This window comes from Symphodus melops (assembly GCF_947650265.1).
Source record: "Symphodus melops genome assembly, chromosome: 3".
Classification (NCBI taxonomy): Eukaryota; Metazoa; Chordata; class Actinopteri; order Labriformes; family Labridae; genus Symphodus; species Symphodus melops.
Window position 1 is genome coordinate 2111001 of NC_136693.1, and position 23689 is coordinate 2134689.

The following is a 23689-nucleotide window of genomic DNA, read 5'->3' on the forward strand; positions in this document are numbered from 1 at the left end:
TCCCCCGCTCGCTCCAACGTTTCTTGTCTCTCTTCAGCTGTCCCATCCACTAAACTGAACTTCTTAAAAGTACCCCGTTAGTGTTAGTCTGATCAGTAGACTCTGAAGTGTTGATCTGGATCTGGAGTCCGGGTCTCTGTGCGTTATCACGTCTTTCTGCTCCCCTTCAGATCCTGGTGTACGAGGGCGAGATGGAGCGAGCTCAGGGTCAGCTGGAGGCCGAGATGCAGAACCTGGAGGAGGAGAAGAACCGCGTGATCGAGGAGGCGTTCATCAGAGCCGAGAGCGAGATGAAGGCGGTCCACGAGAACCTGGCAGGTCCGACCCTCGTGTGCTTTCTCGTTGACTCGCGTCAGAGCGCGTTCGACCCCCGGCTGAAGGTTTGTGTTTGTCGTTTATCAGGAGTGCGTATGAACCTGCTGAGCCTGCAGCCGGCCCTCCGGACCCTCACCTCCGACTACAACTGTCTGAAGAGGCAGGTGCAGGACTTCCCCTTCATGCTGGACAAAGCCATCACCGAGGCCAAGCGAGAGGTGAGCGAGCGAGTGAATGACCCGCTGTGTGACAGAGTCAGTGTCTGACTGTTAAAGGTTCAGTCTCACACACGGAGAGGAGGACGCTGCAGAGGCTGCAGAGATAAATACTGCACGTGGTCTTATTGAGGGGTAAAAGATTACCAACCCACAAAGAGCTGCACAAATGTGAACAGATCAATCTAGAAAGAGCCGGATGTAAAACACTCGCAAGTGTTCAGACAGATGAAAACCAACTCTCAGCAGAGCCGACAAGCTATTGATTGATATGACTTGAATTAATGTGGTGTGTGTGTGTGTGTGTGTGTGTGTGTGTCAGATCTGTCAGGTTATCAGTGAAGTGAGCAGCACCAATCAGGAGCTTCTGCGTAAATACAAGCGAGAGATGAACCTGAGGAAGAAATGTCACAACGAGCTGGTGCGCCTCAAAGGTCTGAAACTTAAAACCAACACATTCTTCTTCTTTTTTTTTTCCAAATGTGTTCTCACTCTGTTCACACACACACACACAGACACGCACTCTGTGGTGTTATCAGCACCAGGTTTGGATCAAACATTCAGTCACCACACTACGTGCCGTTTCCTCCTCAGAGACGACGTGAAAGTCAAACAAACCCCTCCTGTGTCCTTCAGGTAACATCCGAGTGTTCTGCCGCGTCCGGCCCGTCAGTCAGGAGGAGCAGGACTCGGCCGACTCCAAAACAATGCTGAGCTTCGACTCTGAAGACGACGCCGTCCTCTACCTCTCCAACAAGGGCAAAACCATGACGTTCGAGCTGGACAAAGTGTTTTCTCCTCAGGCCACTCAGGAAGAGGTGAGCACCGACGTTTCAAAGCCGTATCTATGACGGCTACAGGAGGGACTGTCAGGGTGACCAAATATTCTCTCTCCTCTGATTGGTCCTTCAGGTGTTTCAGGAGGTCCAGTCTCTAGTCACTTCCTGTATTGACGGATTCAACGTCTGCATCTTCGCCTACGGACAGACCGGATCGGGGAAGACGTACACCATGGAGGTGAGAATCTGAACCTGAAGCGGTCCGGTGCAGCGTCCACAGTGTCCCAGTGATTCACGCTTGTTTTGTTGTTGTTTTTTCAGGGCGTGTTGGACGACCCCGGCATCAACCAGCGTGCACTCCGCCTCCTCTTCTCTGAGGTGACGGAGAAAGCTCCAGACTGGGACTACAAGATCACCGTCAGCATGGTGGAGATCTACAACGAGACGCTGCGGTGAGACTCACACACGTACACACAGCTGATCCTGGTTGTCATGGTTACCAGAGGAGGAGTCCTCATGGCTACAGGGATGTTTGTCGGCACGAACTCAGGGTCTGCGTGAAAAAGGTTAAAAATCTGAACTTTAGATAACATTTGAAAAGATTAAGGGTGGGACTTGAGTAAAAAAAAATTAACGCGTTATTTTCTTGTAATTAATTAATCATAATTAATATGTTAAAGTCCCAACCCTAGAAAAGATAACGGTTTGACCTTCATCACACCAGAGAGCTTCCATGATCTGATTTTATTTATCTTGTTCACTATAATCGCTTTTTAGCAACTGGTGAAATTATCCGGTCAAATGTTAAATTCTGGCGTGTTATAAAAACTGCAGGTGTTTGCAGGTCGGCTCCTCGTGTTTAAAAAGTGAAATAAAGAAGATCTCTTTGGTTGTGCAGCATCAGTTTATCGTTCTTCTCAGTCACTGCAGGAGCGGCGGTCATGACGGTTTGAAAAGGTTTTGCATGGCGTTTGTCAGTAAAGCTCCGGCTCATTGATGTAACCTGGACACAGAGTCCTGAGGACACGACCTGTTCAGTGGTCACATGACTGACTCCCCTCCTCCTGTGGAGTGAACGTCCCGTCCTGTCGGCTCGAGGACACTTCAGAAAAGTTGTGCCAGGTTTCCTGCGGTTTCTGAGAAGTTATATAAAGAGGATCATATTAAAGGTTTATCTGTTCATCTCGGCCGCTCCAGCTGTTGTGTAACAGAACATCTGCACGCTGGAGAAAAGGTTTGACGTGTATGGGATTAAACGCTCAGATTATGGGACGGTTTAAAGCCGTTTATTTATTACAGAAAATGTGGAGCATCATGGTTTACTGAGCGCTAACGTTAGCTTCACACAAACGGGCTCTTTCTGTCTATGTGCTAATACGCTAACGGTCCGGAGCTGAAGCTGACTGCGTGAGGCTGACATAAACAGACCCAGGTTCAGACTGACTTCAAACATTCCTGTGATATGAAGTCGTCATCAACACGTCTTGTTGTTAATCAGGAACCTGCTGGGAGAGAATCCCACAGACAAGCTGGACATCAAGATGAACCCTGACGGCAGCGGACAGCTCTACGTCCCCGGACTGACCGAGTTCGTTGTGCAGAGTCCGGAGGACATCAACAAGGTGAGGAGCTCCTGCACTCACGTCTTCCTGGCTGATAAACCCTGAACCGTCAGGAAAGAGAAGCTCCCTGACGTTTATCAAGCTCCTGTTTTTCAGCTGAAACAAAAAGTGGACATATTTGAACCTTTTGGTTAAAAAAGAAAAGTGTCAAAAAAATAATTCTAATTTAAAATCTCTGAAACAAACTTGGATTCATGACATGTCAGATGTCCTGATGATAAACGTGTGTTTGGTGTTACCTGTCCTCAGGTGTTTGAGTTGGGTCACATGAACAGAGCGACGGCGTGCACCAACCTGAACGAGCACAGCTCTCGCTCTCACGCTCTGCTCATCATCACCGTGTCTGGATTCAACTCTTCGACTGGAAACCGCACGCAAGGTACCAACAGCTCAAGTTTTTAGATGATTTAGATATTCATGGTCAACATTTGAATGTGCACACTGCTTCGATTATTGATAAATTATCTGCAAAAACTATTGACAGTCTATCACAGGCTGCACTGACCATGGTGGAGTTATATCATCTAAACATTATCACATTATCACTGTAATTGTCAACATGTTTGCATGTACTGTATGTATGTGTGCGTGCATGTACTGTATGGATGTATGCATATATGTACTGTATGGATGTATGCATATATGTACTGTATGGATGTATGCATGTATGTACTGTATGTATGTATGTATGTATGCATGCATGTACTGTATGTACTGTATGTATGTATGCATGTATGTACTGTATGTATGTATGTATGTATGTATGCATGTACTGTATGTACTGTATGGATGTATGCATATATGTACTGTATGGATGTATGCATGTATGTACTGTATGTATGTATGTATGTATGTATGTATGTATGCATGCATGTACTGTATGTATGCATGCATGTACTGTATGGATGTATGTATGCGTGCATGTACTGTATGTACTGTATGGATGTATGCATATATGTACTGTATGGATGTATGCATGTATGTACTGTATGTATGTATGCATGCATGTACTGTATGTATGCATGCATGTACTGTATGTATGCATACATGTACTGTATGGATGTATGTATGCGTGCATGTACTGTATGTACTGTATGGATGTATGCATATATGTACTGTATGTATGCATGCATGTACTGTATGTATGTATGCATGCATGTACTGTATGTATGCATGCATGTACTGTATGTATGCATACATGTATGTACTGTATGCATGCATACATGCATGTATGTACTGTATGCATACATGTACTGTATGTATTTATGTATGTATGTATGGTATGTAACACCATGTCTATGTTTAGCCAAACAGAGCTTCTTGCAACTGAAATCTTGTTTTTAACCATGTGTGGAAATCTGTCCTTTGACATACAACATTATATCGTCTGCATAGAAGAGTATTTTACATTCATTTAATCAATCAATCTTTATTTCTACAGCACATTTAAAAACAAACTTGGTTGACCAAAGTGTTGTACAAACAAAAGAAAACACACACAGGATCCTTCATATAAGATTATGTCACTCACATTGAAGAGACTTTTGCAGCGTGCATTAGTGGATCCAGCACAGAACGCTTTTCATACTTCACAAACCTCCTTCCTTTGATGAACATTAATGATGCAAAGTCCTAAAATGAAACCACTACAAACCACTGCAATCAAAACTAAGACCTTGATATGTGTTCGATCCAGTCCTTGTTGAACCCTGACTCGCCTGGGTCTAAGAGGGGTCCGTACTCAGGTGTTTTGGTGTGTTTTGGTTGCAGGTAAGTTGAACCTGGTGGACCTGGCAGGATCAGAGAGGATCGCTAAATCAGGGGCGGAGGGCAGTCGCCTTAGAGAAGCCCAGTGCATCAACAAATCTCTGTCGGCCCTCGGTGATGTCATCAACGCGTTGCGGGGCAAACACTCCCACGTCCCGTTTAGGAACTCCCGCCTCACCTACCTGCTGCAAGACTCTCTGAGCGGAGACAGCAAGACCCTGATGATGGTGCAGGTGAGACCAGATGAGACGGTTAAACACACGAATGATGTCATTTTAACCTTTTAACTAAACGTGCAACCTCCTCGTGTTGCGTTCAGGTGTCTCCCCTTCCGAACAACATGAGCGAGTCGGTCTGCTCGCTCAAGTTTGCTCAGCGTGTTCGCAGCGTCGAGCTGAGTCTCTCCTCCTCGTTCTCCAGAAGACACGAAAACTCGTCCACCTCGTCCTCGCCGACACATGACAGCGTCGAGGTAACACACACACACACACACACACACACACACACACACACACACACACACACACACACACACACACACACACACACACACACACACACACACACAGCACGTCTCTAAAACACGAGTTTGCTACATTATACACAGTTTTTGTTTATTTTGATTGGAATATGAAATTATATTTTAAACATCATGATGAAATGAACCCTAAAAGTATCACGTCTTAGTTAAACTGTCAATAAAGTTTTCAATTAATATTCAAACTCAAATTGAACTCCTAAAAACAGAGATGTAACAAGATTTTAACATTCAGTGTCGACTTTTTTGTCCTCTGCTCAGCTGGACTCCCCTCCCGTGACCCCCGTCCCCCTCCCCATCTCCCGGGCAAGCAGCGCGGGCTCCACCCTCTCCTCCGCCTCCAGAACTCCCAGTATATCCCGGAGGAGGTCCCAGTCCCAGCTCTCCACAGGTACACAGAGAGTCATTCCTTCGATCATGATCCTGATTCACCCTCAAAAGGAACCAGAATATCGTTAGGATGCTCTCAGCTCACTTAACACACACGTGCAGATATGATGCCTTCAGGAACCTCCAGTAAACCACAGAGAGAAGCAGATTATAGTCCGAGCATTTATATACATCTGATTATGAAATCATGTCTCATCTCCTTTTATAAGTAGGTGTTGATAAGGTATCTGTGTGTGTGTGTGTGTGTGTGTAACACTGATCTCTTTATACTCCATCATCATCTGTCTCTAGTGAACGCTCACCGTTTCTCTGCTCACTTCTTCTTCGCTGGTTTTAGGTGTAAACTCTGTGCACACTCCGGGTTTGTGATGCGACACACCTGCGTGTGTGTGTGTGTGTGTGTATATGTGTATGTGTGTGTGTGTACAGCAGCTTGACTAGTCTCATTTCAGGTTATTACACAAGAATATACAAGACAAAGAAACCTGGAATATATAAACACTCGCCAAAACAAGTGTCTAATTTTTGCATTCATTATTTTATGTCTGACAACATGACTGAACCGATCTCCTCTCAGAAAGATTTGTTAAATGTTAAGATTCATTTCTGACAAGAAACGGCTCTTATGTACCCAGAAAAAACATAAATTTTGCAGCTATCAACATTTGCTGATTTAGCTCTGCTTTGTTAGTTTTTTGGCTTTATTTTCTTTTTAAACCGGACACAATACTTGTAATAACACACAAACAAACATCCAGGCGGAGATGGATCTAATGCAGGCTAACATGATGATGTTTGTAGAGGGACGTAGGGCGTGTTTCAGTTTCAGCAAAGTAACATGTGTGAGGCTCCTTCCTGTATCGCTGTCAGACACACAGTAACACATCATTCAAACACTGCAGCCTGAAGGGGTTTCAGGAAAGAGATTCCAACATGTCTGTACTTATTTTAAGTTTAGACTTTTTAGAATTAAATTTTAATTTAGAATGCAAAAATACCCAAAGGCATCCTGGGAAATGTAGGAAACGGGCAGCTGAAACTAAAGCAGACAAATTTAAGCTCCTGAACATCAGACGTATAAACTATGAGAGCAAGGCAGGACCTTTTTACCGACCTTTTTCTTCCTCTTCTGTCTCCTCATTCTGTGATCTCATTGGTTGGTTCACAGACAGACAGGTAGACAGAGCCAGCCCATTGGTTGGGGACGGTGGGCAGGTAGGTTGGGGGGAGTACGCTGATTGGTGGATAGCTTGGCATGGAAGCGCTCAGCATGGCATGGTGCCCCCCTCCCCTCCCCCTCACATCCATCTAACACCCCCCACCTCTAACCACAGAACTCCACCAGCTTCTGTCTGTGCGCCTGCTGGGCCGTGAGCAGGGCCCACGCAGCCCACAGGCCTCCTGTGTGCAGCGGTGTGTGTGTCGCCTGTTTGAATGCTTGAGCCTTTATCTCGTTGAATCTAAACTTCTGTGCAGATTTTGAGTTTGTGTCACAAGGAAATGAATGAATTGTCTTAAAGATCACAGCCTTAAAGAAGAACAGTGGGTTTCATGTGTGTCGAGAGAGACGGAGGACACACTGAGACACACTGAGGACACACTGAGAATGGAAGCAGGGGGTCTGCTAGCTGAGCTGACATCTGAGCTCTGTTAGCGTTCAGATGCTGCGTTCAGTGACCGCTAACAGCTCGAGCGCTAACACTCTTTTGTTGAAGTTAATTTGACTTATTTGTCATTTTCAGTTTCCTATCAAGCCAGTCTCGTTTCAGCATCTGATGTTTTTCTTGTCGTAGTTCCAGGGGCCCCTGAAGGGACAGATTTATAAAACAGAAACGAGTACAAATCATCCGTTTTGACATTTCTTTTGTGCTGTTTGCAGTATTTAGGATTTGCAAAAAAAAAAGACTTTATTAAGGAATATGAAAGAAGAATATATCATACAGTAATGTCAGTCCAGCTCTCGTGTTCTTAATAAGCTCCTGTTCCTAAACCTGTTGAATACACAACAAACAGGAGTTCTACTTTTCTGTCTTTTTTTGGCGTTAAGTGTAGCTCGGCTAGCAGTTTCCCCCAGCTTCCATTCTTTATGCTAAGCTATGCTAACCAAAGCCTTGACCTCCCTCTGTATTTGACACGCGGGTTTAAACTGTGCCGGAGCTTTCTCATTGAAACCACGAGTCTGTTCCTTGTGACGTCAGAGTGTGTGGGTGCTACGAGTGAGCTGGTGTCCTTTGGTGTCCCCCCCCCCCCCCCCTCCCCGTCCCCCGTCTCCCTTGTTGCTGCTGCTCTGTGGCCTGGGCGACCCGCTGATGAGCTGAGGATTGTGGGATATTTGGCTCCATGTCCACACTGATAAATCTGAAAACATCTGCAGGTCTTTGTTTGAATAGTTTGAACTCAGTTTGACTGCTCGTCTAACGTCGAGCACAGAGCGAGTTAAACTGCAGGTAAGCATGATGGGTAGATATAGAGGTGGCCAGAGGGGGCGCTGTAGATCAACTAGTGATCATTATTATCAGTTCATGTGGTGAAAGTCTTTAACAACAAACTGTCAGATACATCTTCTAAGAACCTGTGAGAGCACGTTTTTATAATCTGAGAATTAAAACTAATTCAGCCCAATCAGGTTAAACTTCCGGTCAACTCGTCGACGGGCAGCAAGAAAAAAACAAATAACCTGAAACTTTTTTTGAAATTGATTTGATCCTTTTCAATAACAGCTGTTTCATTTAGTGCCGAGTCACGACGGATCATTCACATCATAAAATCAATGTCCCAAAACGTGAAAAGGAAGGACTCCTCCTTTAAAAGTGTTGAACTCCTTTTAGTCTGCGTTTGTTCACTTTACCTGATCAGGTAACTCCTGATCGTCTGTGAAAAACAACTTTAGTGCAAGTTTCTGAGCAGCGACGGTGATCGACATGTGAGCCGTGGAGCCTTCATGTCCTCCGCGATGTGTTCAAGTCACCAGGAAAATGGAAAAAACACGATCCCGGTTTTAATCCTGCGCGTTCCACGTTCATTCATCTGCCAAATATATTTCAGTAAAGCACGATCTGAGTATGTTCACATCTAAATAACTGTAAAAGATACTTTTTATTAATTCATGTTTTGCACATCAACAGAGACATTCACACTTTTTCCCCCGTAGCGTCCACGATGTCTGTCGCTGTCGTTACGACGTTTAGACTTTTAAAAGTGAAATCACTGATTCTCAGAAACTGGGACCGTCCGAGGAGCACCTGAATGCAGCATCACTCTCAGAAGTTCTTTGACATTAGAGAGCCAATCAGCAAGCTCTTCCAGACGTCTGTTCTTTCATGCTGCAGAGTTAAAGCTCAGAGACATTTTTTACACCACAGGTAGAAAACAACGATGATGCATTTTTAGATTGTCAGCGTTATTGTAAGCAGCTCCTCGTATCACACCGAGTCCAGGTGAGGCAGGAGAGATTAAAAATGACCTAAAAAAGTCAGAGGATGACCGAAGTTTGCTGGATGAGAACTTCATGGAGCATGAACGTCTGAACAAACTTTGATGGCGATCAGTCCAATCGTTGGCGAGACTCTCCCGCTCGATAGAAAGAGTTTTCACATTTATGAGCAGCAGTGTGGACATGGTGTGACAGAGTGTCGGCTCACACGGCAGCTCACTGACGGGAGGTGTGTTTTTCTTTTCTCTCTGCAGGACGACTGAAGCTGACAGCCTGAGAGGGCCGGAGACGCCCGCAGGGTGCCTGCCAACACCCTGAGGCGTCAACACCACTGCAATCTGCCCCTCGCTGGATTCATCCTCCTCCTCCTCCTCCTCCTCCTCCTCCAAGGGGAGCAGGATGAAGAAGCAAAGACTCATGGGAAACCTCACAGGCGAATATCAGACTCGTATCTCTGCGGAGCGGCCAAACATGCTGATTTCTGAGGCTTTCCGGGTCGATGACGGACATTTAAAGACTCGACTCAGACGCTCACAAGCTCCTCCCACCTGGAGAGAAATCCCGCCCTCCTTACAGTACACACTTCCCGATCACAGTATTTCTTTTTGTTTCTTTGTAAAGTTGCACTTTAACCTCCCTAGATGATTTTCTAACCCACAGCTCCAGATGTGGTTGATTCTAATATATGCATAAAATGGTTCTATATTTATGTTTGACATGCTTTAATTTTGTAGCTCATTTAATTTAGAGTTTTCTTTTCTTTTGTTGTTGTTGAGGATGCACACTGACGTTTAACTGGTAGCTTCGGATTAAATTCAGTCTACCCCTCATGTTGTGTCATTTTCCAACCGAGGCTGCCCGTGTTCTCCTCGGCGGTCCTCCTTGAACCAATCAGGGTACTCCACTTGACACCAAGCTGTCCAATGACACGTGAGCAATACGAGGAGCGTGTACATGATCGTTGTTTCGAGCTCCTCTCTTATTCCTGTGGATGTTTTTTTTTTTTTCCGATGCTGATGCTGAGCGTCGTCTTTCTTCAGAGACGCTCGCGTCTTCTCCTCGGTGTTTCTCCTGCTGTCGTCCAGTCACCTCTGTGAAATAAACAAACTGCTTTAAAACTACACCACAGGTGACCTCGGACAGAAGCGACCTGTAGCTGATAACCCGGTGCTGAGAGTGACGTGAAGCAGGTGGAGCTGATAGTTAGCTGTAGTCGTAGTAACAGGAATGCTTAAAAGGCGATGAGCTGCTGTGTGTTGTTGACCTGATGATCAAATCGTCTGCTTGCTTCGTGTCGCTGTAGATTTCTACAGTTAGTTTTTTTTGTATTCCCTTTTTAATAAACAATCTGAAAAACAAACGTTTTACTGTGTATCCATGTTTGAAAGACTTTTTTTATTACACTGATGTAAACATGAGGATCTTATTGATCCATATCACAGTGACTGTGCACATAAAGGGAGTCTCGTACAGTCACCGGCGATTTGGCGATTTTCCCTTCATGACATCACAAAGGGCAGTAGCCCCTCCCCCCCCAGGTGGGTGACACTCCCACAGCTAGGTGTTTGTTCTGCCCTCTGAGTCTGCCTTCTCACCGTAAACAATAGGACATGGAGCCAGAAAGCAGCGAGTACACCCGAGCCCTTCCAGAGAGGGGGCGTGGCCAGACACAGCTCATTTACATATTTAAAGCTACAGACACAGAAACAGCCTGTTCTGAGCAGGGCTGAAATAGAGGGGTTTATAGACATGATCAAATACAGGATCAGACACGTGTTTCAGGGATATGCAACCTGTAAATTATAGGCCATTGTTTATATCAGTGCAGATTTTTTAGTTTGAATGAATAGCGATCATTTTCAAACTTTTAGGTTTGTATTTGTAAAATTGAATAGCGTTAATCAATATCTATAAATAAAATCATACATTTATCTTGTTTATAATCCCATGATAGTTTTCAGTGTGAAGGTTTCACCGTTGATCATGATTAAATGTCATAAGAGATGTTTTCTTCTATATGAATATGAACTATAGGCTGACAGTCGTCTCATTTTCCACAATCTTGTCTCGTGAGTGACCTCTTGTGGACGAAGCGCGACATCTCATCTCTGCTGATCCTGTCGGATGTTTGTAAAAAGTCCTCCGGTGTCAAACGCACCCGTACCAGATGAAGAAAGGCTCTTTAGATCAGCACGCAGTGAAGGAACCCGTCTAAGACGTTCAGAACTTTCTGAACAAAGATCTTGTGTCTGATTGGCTCGTTTGTCTGAGCAGTAATTTAACATTTTATAATCTGTTCACACTTCTTACACAATGTTTTAACAATAATTATTACAGACAAATGATTCCTTCATGAACATCTTTTGGATTCGTCACAGAAAGTCTCTTCATTCTTTTTCCCCAACATAAAACTTTATTTAAATAAACAAATCTGTACATTTAAAAACAGACAAAGAGTCGGTCTAACGGCGAGAAAAGTCGAGAAAGTAGAAAAGGAGCGTGGAAATATTTGAACATCTTCAGTGTTTATGACCGTGGTTCTGCTTGGTTCTGCTCCCCTCAGGCGAACTTTTCAGTCGATTATCTTCAGAACCTGAGAAAGCGTCCTCTCAGACAGTCGGTGTAAAAAAAACAGACAAACAACCAATCCACATCAGGTGGAACAAAGTGATCGAGTGTAAAAACGACAAATCCACATTCAGAGTGACTTCCTCTACGCTGTGACGACACTAGTGTTAAACAAGCTAACGTGTTTGTTAGTGAAATGTGACAGCTTTTGGTTAGATAGATATTCCCCTGTTTCCAGTCAAAATGCTAAGCTAACTAACCGCTAGCTGTAACTTCAGTTATCAGGACAGACATGAAACACCTCAGAAGAGTTTTGTATCGATCAATTATTGGAGCAAAAAATTTCACCAGATTAAATTTGAATGTTTTCAGGAATAAATGTGTCACTCTCAAATGTTTCTGATTGTCCTGTTTTCTCAGGGAGGGGAGCTGACGGACAGCGAGCTCTAGCAGCTTGTTGTTAGCGCTGACGATGAGTTTGGAGATCTTCAGCCTGCAGGAGATGTCGACTCCGTGGAGAAGTGTCGGCGCCGCGTTCAGAGAGATTCAGATGCGTCAGCTCCTGTTCGTCATCGTTCCTTTGACTTAAAGAGGATTAAATAACACTTTTCAGGATGGGCGTCCCAGAGGTGCAGAAATGTTCGACCAGGTGAAGCCGTCCATGAGCTCCTCCCGTGTCTGATCCTGCAGCTCAGCTGACTCCTTCTTATCCCGTTCAGATCCACAGTCTGGAAAAACGCCACTCTCAGAGAGCGTCGTCGAGCGGCGCCATGAGAAGCTGCAGCTCTTTGAAGGCGCTGCCGTGACGGCCGACCTGCGCCGCTTTGTTCTTCACCACGTTGCTCAGGTTCTTCAGCTGCCTGCAGCACGCTCGGCACTTCTGGTGTCTGAAACGCAACACATCAGCAGGTCAGTGTGAGGTCAACCGAGAGGTCACCAGGGGGCGCTGTGGGCCTCGTGTCTGAACTGGACGCCTCACCGCTCTTCTCGTGTGATATCCACTCCCACAGACGGCGTCGCCTTCAGCGTGTCGGAGATCAGCATCCAGAAGTGTTTCATGACCAGCTTCAGAGACGTGCAGCCGGTCTGCATGTAGCTGATCACACACACACACACACACACACACACACACATTTGTCTCTACAGTCTGAATTATGCTCAGAAACACAAATATAAACAAACTGATATAAAGACGTTTCTCAGATTAAATTTAAATCACGTCACTCTCGTCTAAAGAAGAGTGGAACACGTGGAACACGTGGAACACGTGGAACAACACTCACCTCTCGTATTTACTCTGCAGCAGTTTGTCGATCTGAGGAAGAATGGTCGTACACAAGTCCAGCTTCCACAGAGACCTGAAACATTTCAAACACGAGGAGGAGGAGTTTATCATCCACACTCCTCCAACGGCTGTCATTGGACGAGAGGCGGTGTCAATCACAGCGCTGACATACAGAGAACACACGCACGCACGGGGAGAACACACTCCACACGGAAAGGCTCCTGTCAGACGTGTGTGACAAAGACAGCGGCGGTGAGTAAAGCATGGCGACATGTTTAGTGCGACTCACGGTTGGAGGTTGATAATGTTGAGGATGTCCACGACGATCGACAAGTCATTCATGGAGACGGCGGCGTCCAGAGCGCTCTGCAGAGAGGAAGGACACAGGATGTTGTCAGAGCTCACGCAGCCCCCTGATTGGAGGACTGTGTCAGTCTCAGAGCTCACCTTGATGTCCTCTCGGGCCCACACGGCTCGCACCGTCTGCAGGTTCTTGTGTCGGCTGCTCAGCATCACACACATGGTGTCGTGACCCTTCTTGATCTGAGACAGCGCCTCCTCGTCGCTCAGGGCGACGGCTCGGTTGTTCGGAGGAGACTGAGGTAAACGGAGACAGGAAGTCAGTATCACAGTCACAACTCATAAAAGTGTTTGATGTGTGACGGCTTTACCGGCAGGAAGTCGGCCACGTTGAGTCCGATGGGCTCGTTCCTGGTGCTGAGGATGATCTTAGGTTGGGGTTTAGACTTGGCTGTGATGATGGGAGGCGGGTCGGAGGAAGGCGGGTTGGAGGCTATCGGGACAACGGCTGAGGGGGCGGGGCGCTTGGCACAGGACACCACTGTAGGCTCCACCCTCTGGACAGGCGTGGAGGAGGCCAGCGGAGCAGCCTGCGACACATCAGCACCTTCATGTAACAACGAACACAAACGAAGAAGAAGAAGACGAGTGCTGCGTTCACTGACCTGCTGCTTGTCGGGATAAGGACAGATCATGTCCTTGAGCTGAGAGCTGATCGCTAATATCGTCTCTAAGGAGGAGGACAATCAGACAGCCGTCACATGACACACAAGTACAACGTCACCTGTACATCTTTAACGAGAGGAGCACGCTGCAGATCAAACTGTGAACACGTTCGTTATCTCTCATCCTGTCCTCTTTGTTTTGCTTCATTCACGTAGTTAACTTTTCCGTAGTTAACAGACATGATTTTCTATTTCCTACAAAGAATTTTGAATTAATAGAGAAAAATAAAACTACTGCCAAAAAGTAGAAAAGAAAGCAGCAACCTCTTTAGAAATAACACGCAGACATAAAATAAAAGAGAGTAGAAAATAAAATTATAATATATGGATAAGAAACACCACAACAACTGGGAATACAATATGTAGGAGAAAACAAACAAAGTAGGCTCTATGTTGAGTGAATATGTGTCATGTTTTAGTCATGTTTAATGATCTATGAGAGAGAGGTCGTGCTCAGTCTGCTCCCGTCTGCTCTCTGTTTGAACCCTCGCTCTGACGCTTGTCACTGTCTGTCTGATGTTCGCTGATGAAGCTCTCGTCTGTTAACCCTACGAGAGGCGGCGGCCTGCAGAGAGCTTGTGATGGACTCACCGTCCTCGGGAGGAGCGGGGAAAGGCTCGGACATTTTGGGAGGAGTGCGTGCTGGAAGAGAAGAAAAAAAAAAAAGAGCTCATCGAACAATCCAGCAGAGCCCGATTAAAACAACATCCTGTGAGACGAGTTTATCACTGGAACACGTCACATATTTAAAACCAATAAATCAAAGAAACACAAATTTAAGTTCCAATGTTATAAAAGTATCAAATCGATCAGGAATCCTAAACTCGGGTGATTCCGTGATGGATCAGTGGATGGTCGACCTACAGATGGCGCTCTTCGGCTGGAAGATCTCTTTGTAATCTTCTGCACTGTGGATTTCGGCTGATGACAGTTTCTCTTCGGCCTCGTCCTCACTGGGGCTCCGCCTCTCACCTTCAGGGCTCCGCCTATCAGCATCTGCACTCTGCTTTAACCTGATGACATCACAGCAAGCCGTGGCGTTACGAAACGATCCAGAATACAAGCACAGACGTCTGTGAGGGAAATGTCAAACCTCTGCGTGCTGCAGGTGGTTGTGGGTCTCTCGTAGCTCCTCCGCAGTGCAGCTCCTTTGGGATCTTTCGGCTCTGGGAGCGGCTGGTTGTCCTTAATGATTCCCTTGATCACAGAGCCGCCGCTCTTCTTCACCCGCTTCAGATCCACGACGTAGGAGGACACGCTGGACAGCTCGTGAGACACACCGATCTGAGCAGACAGAGAGGTTTCAGATGATATTTCTCACTGTCCAGTTTGTCTTGTTTTTTTACATAAGGATCCTGCAGGTGGCGCTACACACCAGCTGTTGATTGCAGACGGCCAGGTCAGCCACTTTTCCCCAGCCTACTGGCACCACGTCGAAGCAGCGGTCGGGCTCCCAGCCGAATACCCGCAGAGAGTCTGTGGCCCCGCTGTACAGACAGCTGCCGTCTGGGCTGAAAAATATGGACCTGAACACACAGGAGCAGAGGTCAGAGGTCAGAGTCCCGCTGACGGCCGCTCTACCCGACACTCTGACAGAAGGAAAAACTGACCTGACGGGAGTCGTGTCTCCCTCCAACGAGCCGATCATCCTGAACTTCTCCAGATCCCACAGCTTGATAGTCCTGTGTACAACACACACACACACACACACACACACACACACACACACACACAGACACACACACACACACAGACGCACACACACACACACAGTCAAGATCCAGGACCAGGTTCAAAATAATGCAGCTAATGCAGTCAGGTGTTTGAAAAAGCTGGTGGTGTTGTGGCGTGCTACCTGTCGGAGCTGCCTGAAGCCAACAGGTACTCGTTCGGGTGAAACTGAACGATGTTGACGGCTGCTGTGTGAGATTTAAACTCTGTGATGGTCTTCCCCTGAGTGAGGTCCCACAGCTGAAAGAGAGAGAGAGAAGAGGTGACGCACGATTGGCTGCGGCTGACGACGCGTCGGCTCTGTGAGCTCACTTTGTTACCTTGACGGTGCAGTCGTCGCTCGCTGACGCTAACCACTTCCCATCTGGACTGAAGGCCAGACTCCTCACAGCCTGAGTGTGACCCTGCAGCACAAACACCCACAGGTAAGACACACACACACACACACACACACACACACACACACTCTTCTCGAGGCAGAAGACGTCCTGATAAACGTTTGAAAGTGTCCATCTCACCTTGTATCTGAACACGTAGCCTTTCCTCCTCACGTCCCACAGCTGACAGGCGGAGCGTTCAAATAAAGAGACATACTGGTGTTAATGCAGACTGTGAGTATACACAGTTATATTCTTAAACACATGGATTAACTCAAGAGTCAGTCCTAACGTTTAATCCTTCAGGGAGTGCAGATCAGGTCACGTCCTCACAATGTGGACAAATAAAAACTCAGATTTGGTCCTTAAAACAAAGATGGCAGCTACCTTAATGTTTGTGTCCATGGAGCTGGAGGCCAGAAAGTCTCCAAACGGATGGAAGCCTAAACTGGTGATGTTGGCTTTGTGTCCCATCAGAGTCCTTAAACCTGGAGACCACAGGAAGCTGATCAGAATAGCTCAGTGATGTTACAACTCGAGGGAATATAAACCCACTTTTAGAGAGTTTTAAATAATGTGTTTCTGTAGTTTTACGTAGGAGAAGTCTGAGATCACAGAAGGAGAGACTAAAAGAGAACAGATCTCACTCTTGGCAGCCTCCAGGTCCCAGATTCGTACTGAACCAGACCTGGACCCGGCGACGACCTGCTCCTCTGACGTGTCGAACAGCACACACTCGACTGGGTTCTTGTGACCGGTCAAACTCTGAGAGGCGACAGAAGAGCAGGAGATGTCAGCAAAGTTAGACTGTAGTGACAGCCGATCAGGCAGCTGATGGCGCAGTGAGCACGTCTCACCATGATGCAGTTGGCCTTGCTGACGGCCCAGATGTTGACCGTGCAGTCCTCTCCTCCTGTGGCCAGCAGTCGGCCGGAGCTTTTGGCCAGAGCCAAACAGGAAACGCTGCGGGAGTGAGCCTCGAACTCCTCTGCACAACATCACAGGAGGGACAAATCAAGTTTGGCTCTGTTTGTAAAGAGGCTGCAGACGATCGGCAGCAAACAAAATCTGTTCTGTTTAAAGAACCTGGGAGAGGTTCAGTCAGAGGATATTTAAAGACTCACGCAGCCTCCATGAGATCTTGGTGGTGTTGGCAGCAGCCATGCTGGTCACACTGGGACACCAGGCTGCTTCGTTTGAAATCCTCGACCACTCTGAGGTTAATTCATCCAGTCGAGTCCAGACATCAGCTTCTCAATCACTCTCTGTGCTGAGCGTCCTCCTGCACACATCAACACAACACAGGACCGGACAGTAAGCCACATCTGCTGCTGTGACTCCACTGAGGGTCCTGCTGGAGTCTGGTCCCAAAAATCAACCGTGCTAATCTTCGATTCAACTTCAGCTTGAACAAACGACTGAGGTTTAAATATCAGGTTACCAAGTGAGACACACGAAAAAGAAGACGTAACAAATGCACACATATAAAGTTAAGAGCAGTTGAGTGAAGTCCAGAGGGGAGGGAGGGGGATGTGAATGGTCTCAGTGTGGTGCCTTTAAGAAGATCAAGAGGGGCCCTCCTCTGTAACATGGTGGGCTCGAGGTCGTACTCTAATACTAAAGCTGATTATTGTTAGCTTTTATGCTACATTCCTGCAGAATGAACTTTAGCAGGAAGCACTTCACATCCCATCTCAATCACAGCATGTTAACGATGGCTAACTGTGTTTGACACCTTGACAGTGTCTTTTGTATGATGGAGTCATTTTCAAAATAAAGTCTGTGCTAAACAACAAAAACACCCGCTCAGTTCGATGACCTCCCAGTCTCTGTCCAGAAAACATTTCTATAACTTTTACTAAATCAATTCTTTAAAGTCACTTTACAAATATAACTCTTTAATGTTATATTTGCCTGTATTTATTTTATGTAATCCTTTAATCTATCACGAGCCTTTCTAACCTTCATTTAATTCACCTGTTTTTACTTTATTTTGTGCATTTACTGTGATCAGGAGATCCTCTTTTTTTTTTTTACTCATTTTATTCACTTCTTTCATTACATTGCTGTTTCTTTAAACAGCCTGTTCAAACCTGTTATTGATACTTTTATTCTTCATTTGCATTTATTCTTGTAGGGCAATGAATCCAGTTTCAATTTTGGCTTTCAATTCAAATCAAAACCTTTATTTTAACAGAAAAGACACTGAGGTTTCCCCCTCATTCACAGTGACGTCGAGCTCACCTCATAGAAGAGGAGACATAAATAAAAGCGAGAGGAAAAGAAGAAAATAAATCAGTTAAAAAACAAACAAAGAAAACAGTATGCATCCAGAAAAAAAGCAACACAGTTAAAAACAGTTAGAAATGGAAGAACAGTGGTCCGTCACTATGACCTGATTTTCACACAATCATTAAAAAAAGATAATCAAAGGGGGGCACAGATGGCCTAGCGGTTAGGATGCAAGCAAGTGGACCTGGTTCGAGTTCAGGGAGGGGTTACCCCTAATTTTTAAACAATTTTTAAACTTCTCTAAACAAAGATGAGCATGGTGTTTTTACATGCTCTTTTGTAATGTTAACAGACAAACAGTTAATCTCATTTTACCTGCTTTTTGTAAAGAATAAAGAGATAACACTTGTTCGGAATTGAGGCTGAAAACAAAACAAAAACACAAACAAACGCAAAAAAAGAACAAAAACAAAAAGGACTTCTAAACAGTTCAATGAAAACACACAGAGGAGGTCTGAACAAACACCATAATCAGATCTATCTTAAGCTAGCGTAAAGCTCAGCTAATGTTTAATGATCTTATTAAGATACACAATCTTAATTTACCAAACGTCATCTGATAAACACAGTGAAGATTAGCTCGAAAGTGTCTGAGAAGAGCAGAGCCCACTTTGAGTAACATGTCAGTAAAATAGAAACATTAAAGATGTTCTCTGGACTATTAAAAGTCATTCTTATGGACTCTTGTCTTTGTTGTGGATCTTAAATTAAAGTTAAAGACCGACAGCTAGCATCAGCTCGCAGCGTACCTGTGAGGTAGCTAATTAATGCTAGTTACGCTGCAAACAAAACAAACAAACAACCAAACAAACAAACACGCAGCTGTCCGGTTACCTTCGTCTGTCCGCCGGTGATCATCTGAACAAGAGGCTGGGGGTCAAAATGAAACGTTTAAAGATGTTTCAGCAGCCCATCGTGACAACTTGTTGACAGTTTTTTGTCGCTCCTCCTCGGCTGCAGCTTAGCAACAACCCGCTGACTTCCGCTGACGTCATCCACAACTTTATTTAAAGCATATTGAAAACAACGTAACAGGAAAATGACAAAATACAAAATAATGACTGGCAATGATTGGCATTGATTAGGAATAATTGTTTATGTCAGGAATAATTGTGTTATTTTTCACATCCTCACATTTATCAATGGGTTTAAAAAATGGGCTTAAAAAAAAATAAAAAAATAAAACTAATTCAAAATCTACAAACTCCCACTAGGCGGCGGTATGTACATTACGATTTAATCCACAAACAATGAGAGAAGAAGAAGATCCAGGAAGTGGTTGTCAACACTAGCTGTCAAATTTGAATTCGTTTTGAGAACCGGATTAACTTTATATAATCAGATTATGCATAAACAGTCTCAATCTTAATGTTTTAAATTAAATTATGTTTTAATCGCCTCCATCAGAAGCAGTGTTTACATTCTGGATCGCAAATATCCAACATGGCGGCGTTAGACGTGGAGGACGAGAGCATTTTGGCGTCGATCTTTAAGGACAGCTTCCCGGACAGCTGGAGGGACAACCCGGACTTCACGGCCTACCTGTCCGAGCTCAGCTCCTTCGGGGTGGAGAAGCTGAGCCGCGAGCCGGAGCGGCTGGCGGAGGAGCGGGCTCAGATCCTGCAGCAGACCCGGGAGCTGGCCTTCTCCAACTACCAGACCTTCATCCGGACCGCAGACTGCACCGAGCACATCTATCGGGACTTCGGCCGGGTGGAGAGCAGCGTGTCCCGGCTGCTGGACAAGCTGCCCAGCTTCGGGGAGAGATGCAGGTCAGGAGTGCTGGAGGAGAGAGAGATGCACGATGCAACATCATATAGTGCTAGATTTAGTTTGACTTTAAGAGGACATATTCTCCCTCATTTTAAAGTATGCAAAGAGTTTGACAATTTATCTCACCAAAATAATTAAATCAAGGATCAAGTATGGGGGGGAAACATACACTTGGATTAGGGAAAAAGATAACACAGTAAAATAGAGAAACAAAGCTTCATAACTCCTCCCTGCTCATCTCCATCCCTCTCATGCCAGAGAGAAACACACAACAGAGACAATTATGGCCTTTCAAAAAAACAACAACTTGAGATTAGACGCTTCCTGACACCTTCTCAATCCCTGATCATGTGAGTGTGTGTGTGTGTGTGTGTGTGTTGTTCACAGGGGGTTCATGAAGGAGGCGGAGGAGATCGGGGCCAGCCGACGGATGAACAGCCTCACTTTGAACCGTCACACCGAAATCCTGGAGATCCTGGAGATCCCTCAGCTCATGGACACCTGCGTCCGAAACGGATACTACGAGGAAGCTCTGGAGCTGGCGGCTTACGTCAAGAGGCTGGAGAAGAAGCACTCCTCACTGCCGGTCATCCAGGTGAGTCCAGGTCCACCTAAAAACTTTATTAACCATTTTCAAATCAATCAATCAAATAATTTTCTACGTCTGTGTCTTTAGGGTATTGTACGGGAAGTACGTCAGTCGACTCAGCTGATGCTCAACCAGCTCCTGCAGCAGCTGCGCAGCAACTCGCAGCTTCCCGTCTGCCTGCGAGTCATTGGCTACCTGCGCAGGATGGACGTGTTCACGGAGGCGGAGCTTAGGGTGAAGTTCCTGCAGGCTCGCGGCACCTGGCTGAACTCCATCCTCACGGCCATCCCTGAAGACGACCCCTACTTCCACATCACCAAAACCATCGAGGCCTGCCGAGTCCATCTGTTTGACATCATCACCCAGTACCGGGCCATCTTCTCTGATGAGGATCCTCTGCTGCCCCCTGCAGGCGGGCAGGTGGCGGTGAACGAGGCGGCCATCTTTCACGGCTGGGTGGTGCAGAAGGTGGCTGAGTTCCTGGAGACTCTAGACAGGGACCTGCAGCGAGGTGTAGGCGGTCGCCTGGACTCCCTGCTGGGTCAGTGCATGTACTTCGGCCTCTCCTTCAGCAGGGTGGGTGCAGACTTCCGTGGGCAGCTGGCGCCCATGTTCCAGCGGGTGGCGGCGGAGACGTTTCGTGGTGCTGTGAAGGAGGCGGTGGAGAAGTTTCAGGAGGACATGAACCGGTACACGCTTATCTCTCTGCCTTCAGTGCTGGGAGGAACCATCCCCCCTGTAGTCCCGAGCACCCAACCCGGATCCCTGCAGCCTCCCATGTCCCTGCTGGACTTTCAGCCGCTGGCGTGCTTCCTCAACAACATCCTGACCGCCTTCAATGACCTTCGGCTCTGCTGCCCTGTGGGACTGGCTCAGGACGTCACCATATGTCTCGAAGACGCCCTCAAGCTGGTACGCTGCTGTTCAAATGGTTTCTATCAGTCACTTTAGGTGGTTTCCTCTTCCTCTTCCTCTATTTTGCCTGCTCCACTTTTCAGAAAATGTGTGCTCAAACAGGCTGTTTTGGAGATTTTCCCTTCATGACATCACAAAGGGCAGTAGCCCCTCCTCCCCCAGGTGGGTGACACTCCCACAGCTAGGTGTTTGTTCTGCCCTCTGAGTCTGCCTTCTCACCGTAAACAATAGGACATGGAGCCAGAAAGCAGCGAGTACACCCGAGCCCTTCCAGAGAGGGGGCGTGGCCAGACACAGCTCATTTACATATTTAAAGCTACAGACACAGACACAGCCTGTTCTGAGCAGGGCTGAAATAGAGGGATTTATAGACATGATTAAATACAGGTGCTTCCTGACTGGAGATGTAAAGATTAATTGTGAGGCAGTTAAAATTCGATCAAGATTCACATCGATACTGTTAGATAGATAGATAGATAGATAGATAGATAGATAGATACTTTATTGATCCCGAGGGAAATTCAGGAAGTTGGCAGGTGTGTTGACTCCTTTGGTCTTGTTCCCCGTCAGGTGACGCGTAACATCCTGGTGTTTCACCGGGCCGAGGAGTCGGCCTTCAGCAGCAGAGAGAAGGAGCTGTTTGTTCAGTTCTGCTGTGCCTACGCTGAAGACCTGCTGCCGTTCCTCAACCGCTGCCTGCAGGTCCTGTTTCCTCCGGCTCAGCTGGCTCTCATTCTGGGTGAGGACGCCGCCGCCGCCGCCTTCTTGTCTACTTTTATTGTTTTATTGCCAAGTGCATTTACATATATGAGGAATTTGTCTTGGTGTGTTGGTGTGAAAGAGAAAATAAGGCTGAAATAACAAGTAGTGAAATAGAATAAAATATGAGAAGCAATTACTAATATATCAAATATAAAGAATTAAAAAAAAACACAAGAAGAAAAAACAAATGCTAAAGAAACAAACTAAGCAGTCAGTGGTCGACTGAGGTGAGACGACTCTGTAGGTCAGTGGAGCGTCCTGACTTCGTACAGAGATCAGTAACAAACAGGGTTAAATGTCTGAATCGGCTCCTTGCTGCTCCTGCAGGTGTTCCTGTGACTCAGCTGCACAAGTACGACAGTCTGGGCTGCGTCGACCTCCCCGCCGTCCTCGAGCCGCTGGACTTCGTGCTCCCCGAGAGAATAACCTCACCGGACGCAGCGCCCGCACCGGGGTTCGACATCTCCTCCGAACTGGGCAGCCTGTCGTTTGAGAGCCAGCTGACAGACGCAGGAACCGATCCGGACCTCAGAGTAGAGGCGGGGCCTCCCGACCCGGCGCCGACCGGATCTGTTCTCGGAGAGGCAGAGGAGTCTGAACTGACGGAGACGAAGTCCGAGGGACAAGACGAAGAAGAGACGATTCTGGACGAAGAGTTTTCTCTGGAGTGATGACATGAAGAGCTGAAGATTTATTGACTCGTTTGAGGTTCGACTGCGGGATATTTTGGGTTTTTGTGGGCCTGAATAAAAACCTTTTCAGGATAATTTTCAGCTCTGGGAACAGAATAATATAAGTGAACATAGAAATACTTCAAAGTATCCAGGTACATCAGGTGAATGTGCATCTTTGACTCTCTACTCTTCCATGTGGAGCTTCCTCTCCTCGAGTGCCTTCATGTTATATAATGCAGTAAATAGAGACTTTTTTGTTTGGGAGGATTCAGTCTGAAGTGTCAGTTGTTTGTTACACACACACACACACACACACACACACACACACACACACACACACACACACACACACACACACACACACACACACACACACACACACACACACACACACACACACACACACACACACACACACACACACACACACACACACACACACACACACACACACACACACACACACACACACACACACACACACACACACACACACACACACACACACACACACACACACACACACACAGAGCATTAAACCCTCCATGTTATCATGTGATGAACATCAGATTGAAACCATCAGATGTTGAAATAAAGAATTGACACCAAATACGAAGGTTTGTTTCTCACACTGAGGAG

General features: G+C 46.2%; 3 protein-coding genes across 7 annotated transcripts in view; 2 read left to right on the plus strand and 1 right to left on the minus strand.

The window, feature by feature from the left end:
- kifc3 (kinesin family member C3) overlaps positions 1–9775 on the plus strand; it is a 33671-nt gene extending 23896 nt beyond the window's left edge. For 4 of the 5 annotated variants that reach the window (XM_079340144.1, XM_079340146.1, XM_079340142.1 and 1 more), the window contains 13 exons: positions 171–318; positions 403–533; positions 853–964; positions 1167–1348; positions 1443–1547; positions 1631–1761; positions 2808–2931; positions 3181–3310; positions 4702–4931; positions 5018–5170; positions 5498–5627; positions 6795–6841; positions 9314–9775. In XM_079340144.1, coding sequence (XP_079196270.1) covers positions 171–318; positions 403–533; positions 853–964; positions 1167–1348; positions 1443–1547; positions 1631–1761; positions 2808–2931; positions 3181–3310; positions 4702–4931; positions 5018–5170; positions 5498–5627; positions 6795–6841; positions 9314–9322 — 1632 coding nt within the window. In that variant the 3' untranslated portion in view covers positions 9323–9775. The remainder of the gene's footprint in view (positions 1–170; positions 319–402; positions 534–852; positions 965–1166; positions 1349–1442; positions 1548–1630; positions 1762–2807; positions 2932–3180; positions 3311–4701; positions 4932–5017; positions 5171–5497; positions 5628–6794; positions 6842–9313) is intronic. The other variant, XM_079340143.1, reaches the window with a different exon arrangement.
- A 1674-nt stretch (positions 9776–11449) lies between these two features.
- On the minus strand, positions 11450–17328 carry katnb1 (katanin p80 (WD repeat containing) subunit B 1). The gene is made up of 19 exons (XM_079340147.1): positions 17170–17328; positions 16903–17033; positions 16693–16810; positions 16433–16533; positions 16187–16228; positions 15989–16072; positions 15793–15908; positions 15548–15619; positions 15313–15463; positions 15031–15221; positions 14802–14950; positions 14529–14579; positions 13878–13942; positions 13584–13802; positions 13360–13509; positions 13202–13278; positions 12911–12985; positions 12607–12723; positions 11450–12514 (listed from the first exon to the last, which is right to left on the minus strand). The coding sequence occupies exons 1-19, from the start codon at positions 17207–17209 to the stop codon at positions 12373–12375; spliced, it is 2091 nt and encodes a 696-aa protein (XP_079196273.1). The 5' UTR covers positions 17210–17328; the 3' UTR covers positions 11450–12372.
- A 2245-nt stretch (positions 17329–19573) lies between these two features.
- On the plus strand, positions 19574–23317 carry cog8 (component of oligomeric golgi complex 8). Its single transcript, XM_079338866.1, has 5 exons — positions 19574–20109; positions 20498–20705; positions 20787–21611; positions 22185–22353; positions 22704–23317. The coding sequence occupies exons 1-5, from the start codon at positions 19781–19783 to the stop codon at positions 23045–23047; spliced, it is 1875 nt and encodes a 624-aa protein (XP_079194992.1). The 5' UTR covers positions 19574–19780; the 3' UTR covers positions 23048–23317.
- Positions 23318–23689: the final 372 nt, after the last annotated feature.

What these genes read in the sequence shown, in the direction of transcription:
- katnb1 (XM_079340147.1), bottom strand. Translation starts at nt 17,209, where the DNA reads ATGGCTGCTGCCAACACCACCAAGATCTCATGGAGGCTGC. An exon ending in CCATGGACACAAACATTAAG is followed by an intron (nt 16,229 to 16,432) that starts GTAGCTGCCATC and finishes TCCGCCTGTCAG; the next exon opens with CTGTGGGACGTGAGGAGGAA. An exon ending in CTTATCCCGACAAGCAGCAG is followed by an intron (nt 13,803 to 13,877) that starts GTCAGTGAACGC and finishes GATGTGTCGCAG; the next exon opens with GCTGCTCCGCTGGCCTCCTC.
- cog8 (XM_079338866.1), top strand. Translation starts at nt 19,781, where the DNA reads ATGGCGGCGTTAGACGTGGAGGACGAGAGCATTTTGGCGTCGATCTTT. An exon ending in TCGAAGACGCCCTCAAGCTG is followed by an intron (nt 21,612 to 22,184) that starts GTACGCTGCTGT and finishes GTTCCCCGTCAG; the next exon opens with GTGACGCGTAACATCCTGGT. An exon ending in TCAGCTGGCTCTCATTCTGG is followed by an intron (nt 22,354 to 22,703) that starts GTGAGGACGCCG and finishes CTGCTCCTGCAG; the next exon opens with GTGTTCCTGTGACTCAGCTG.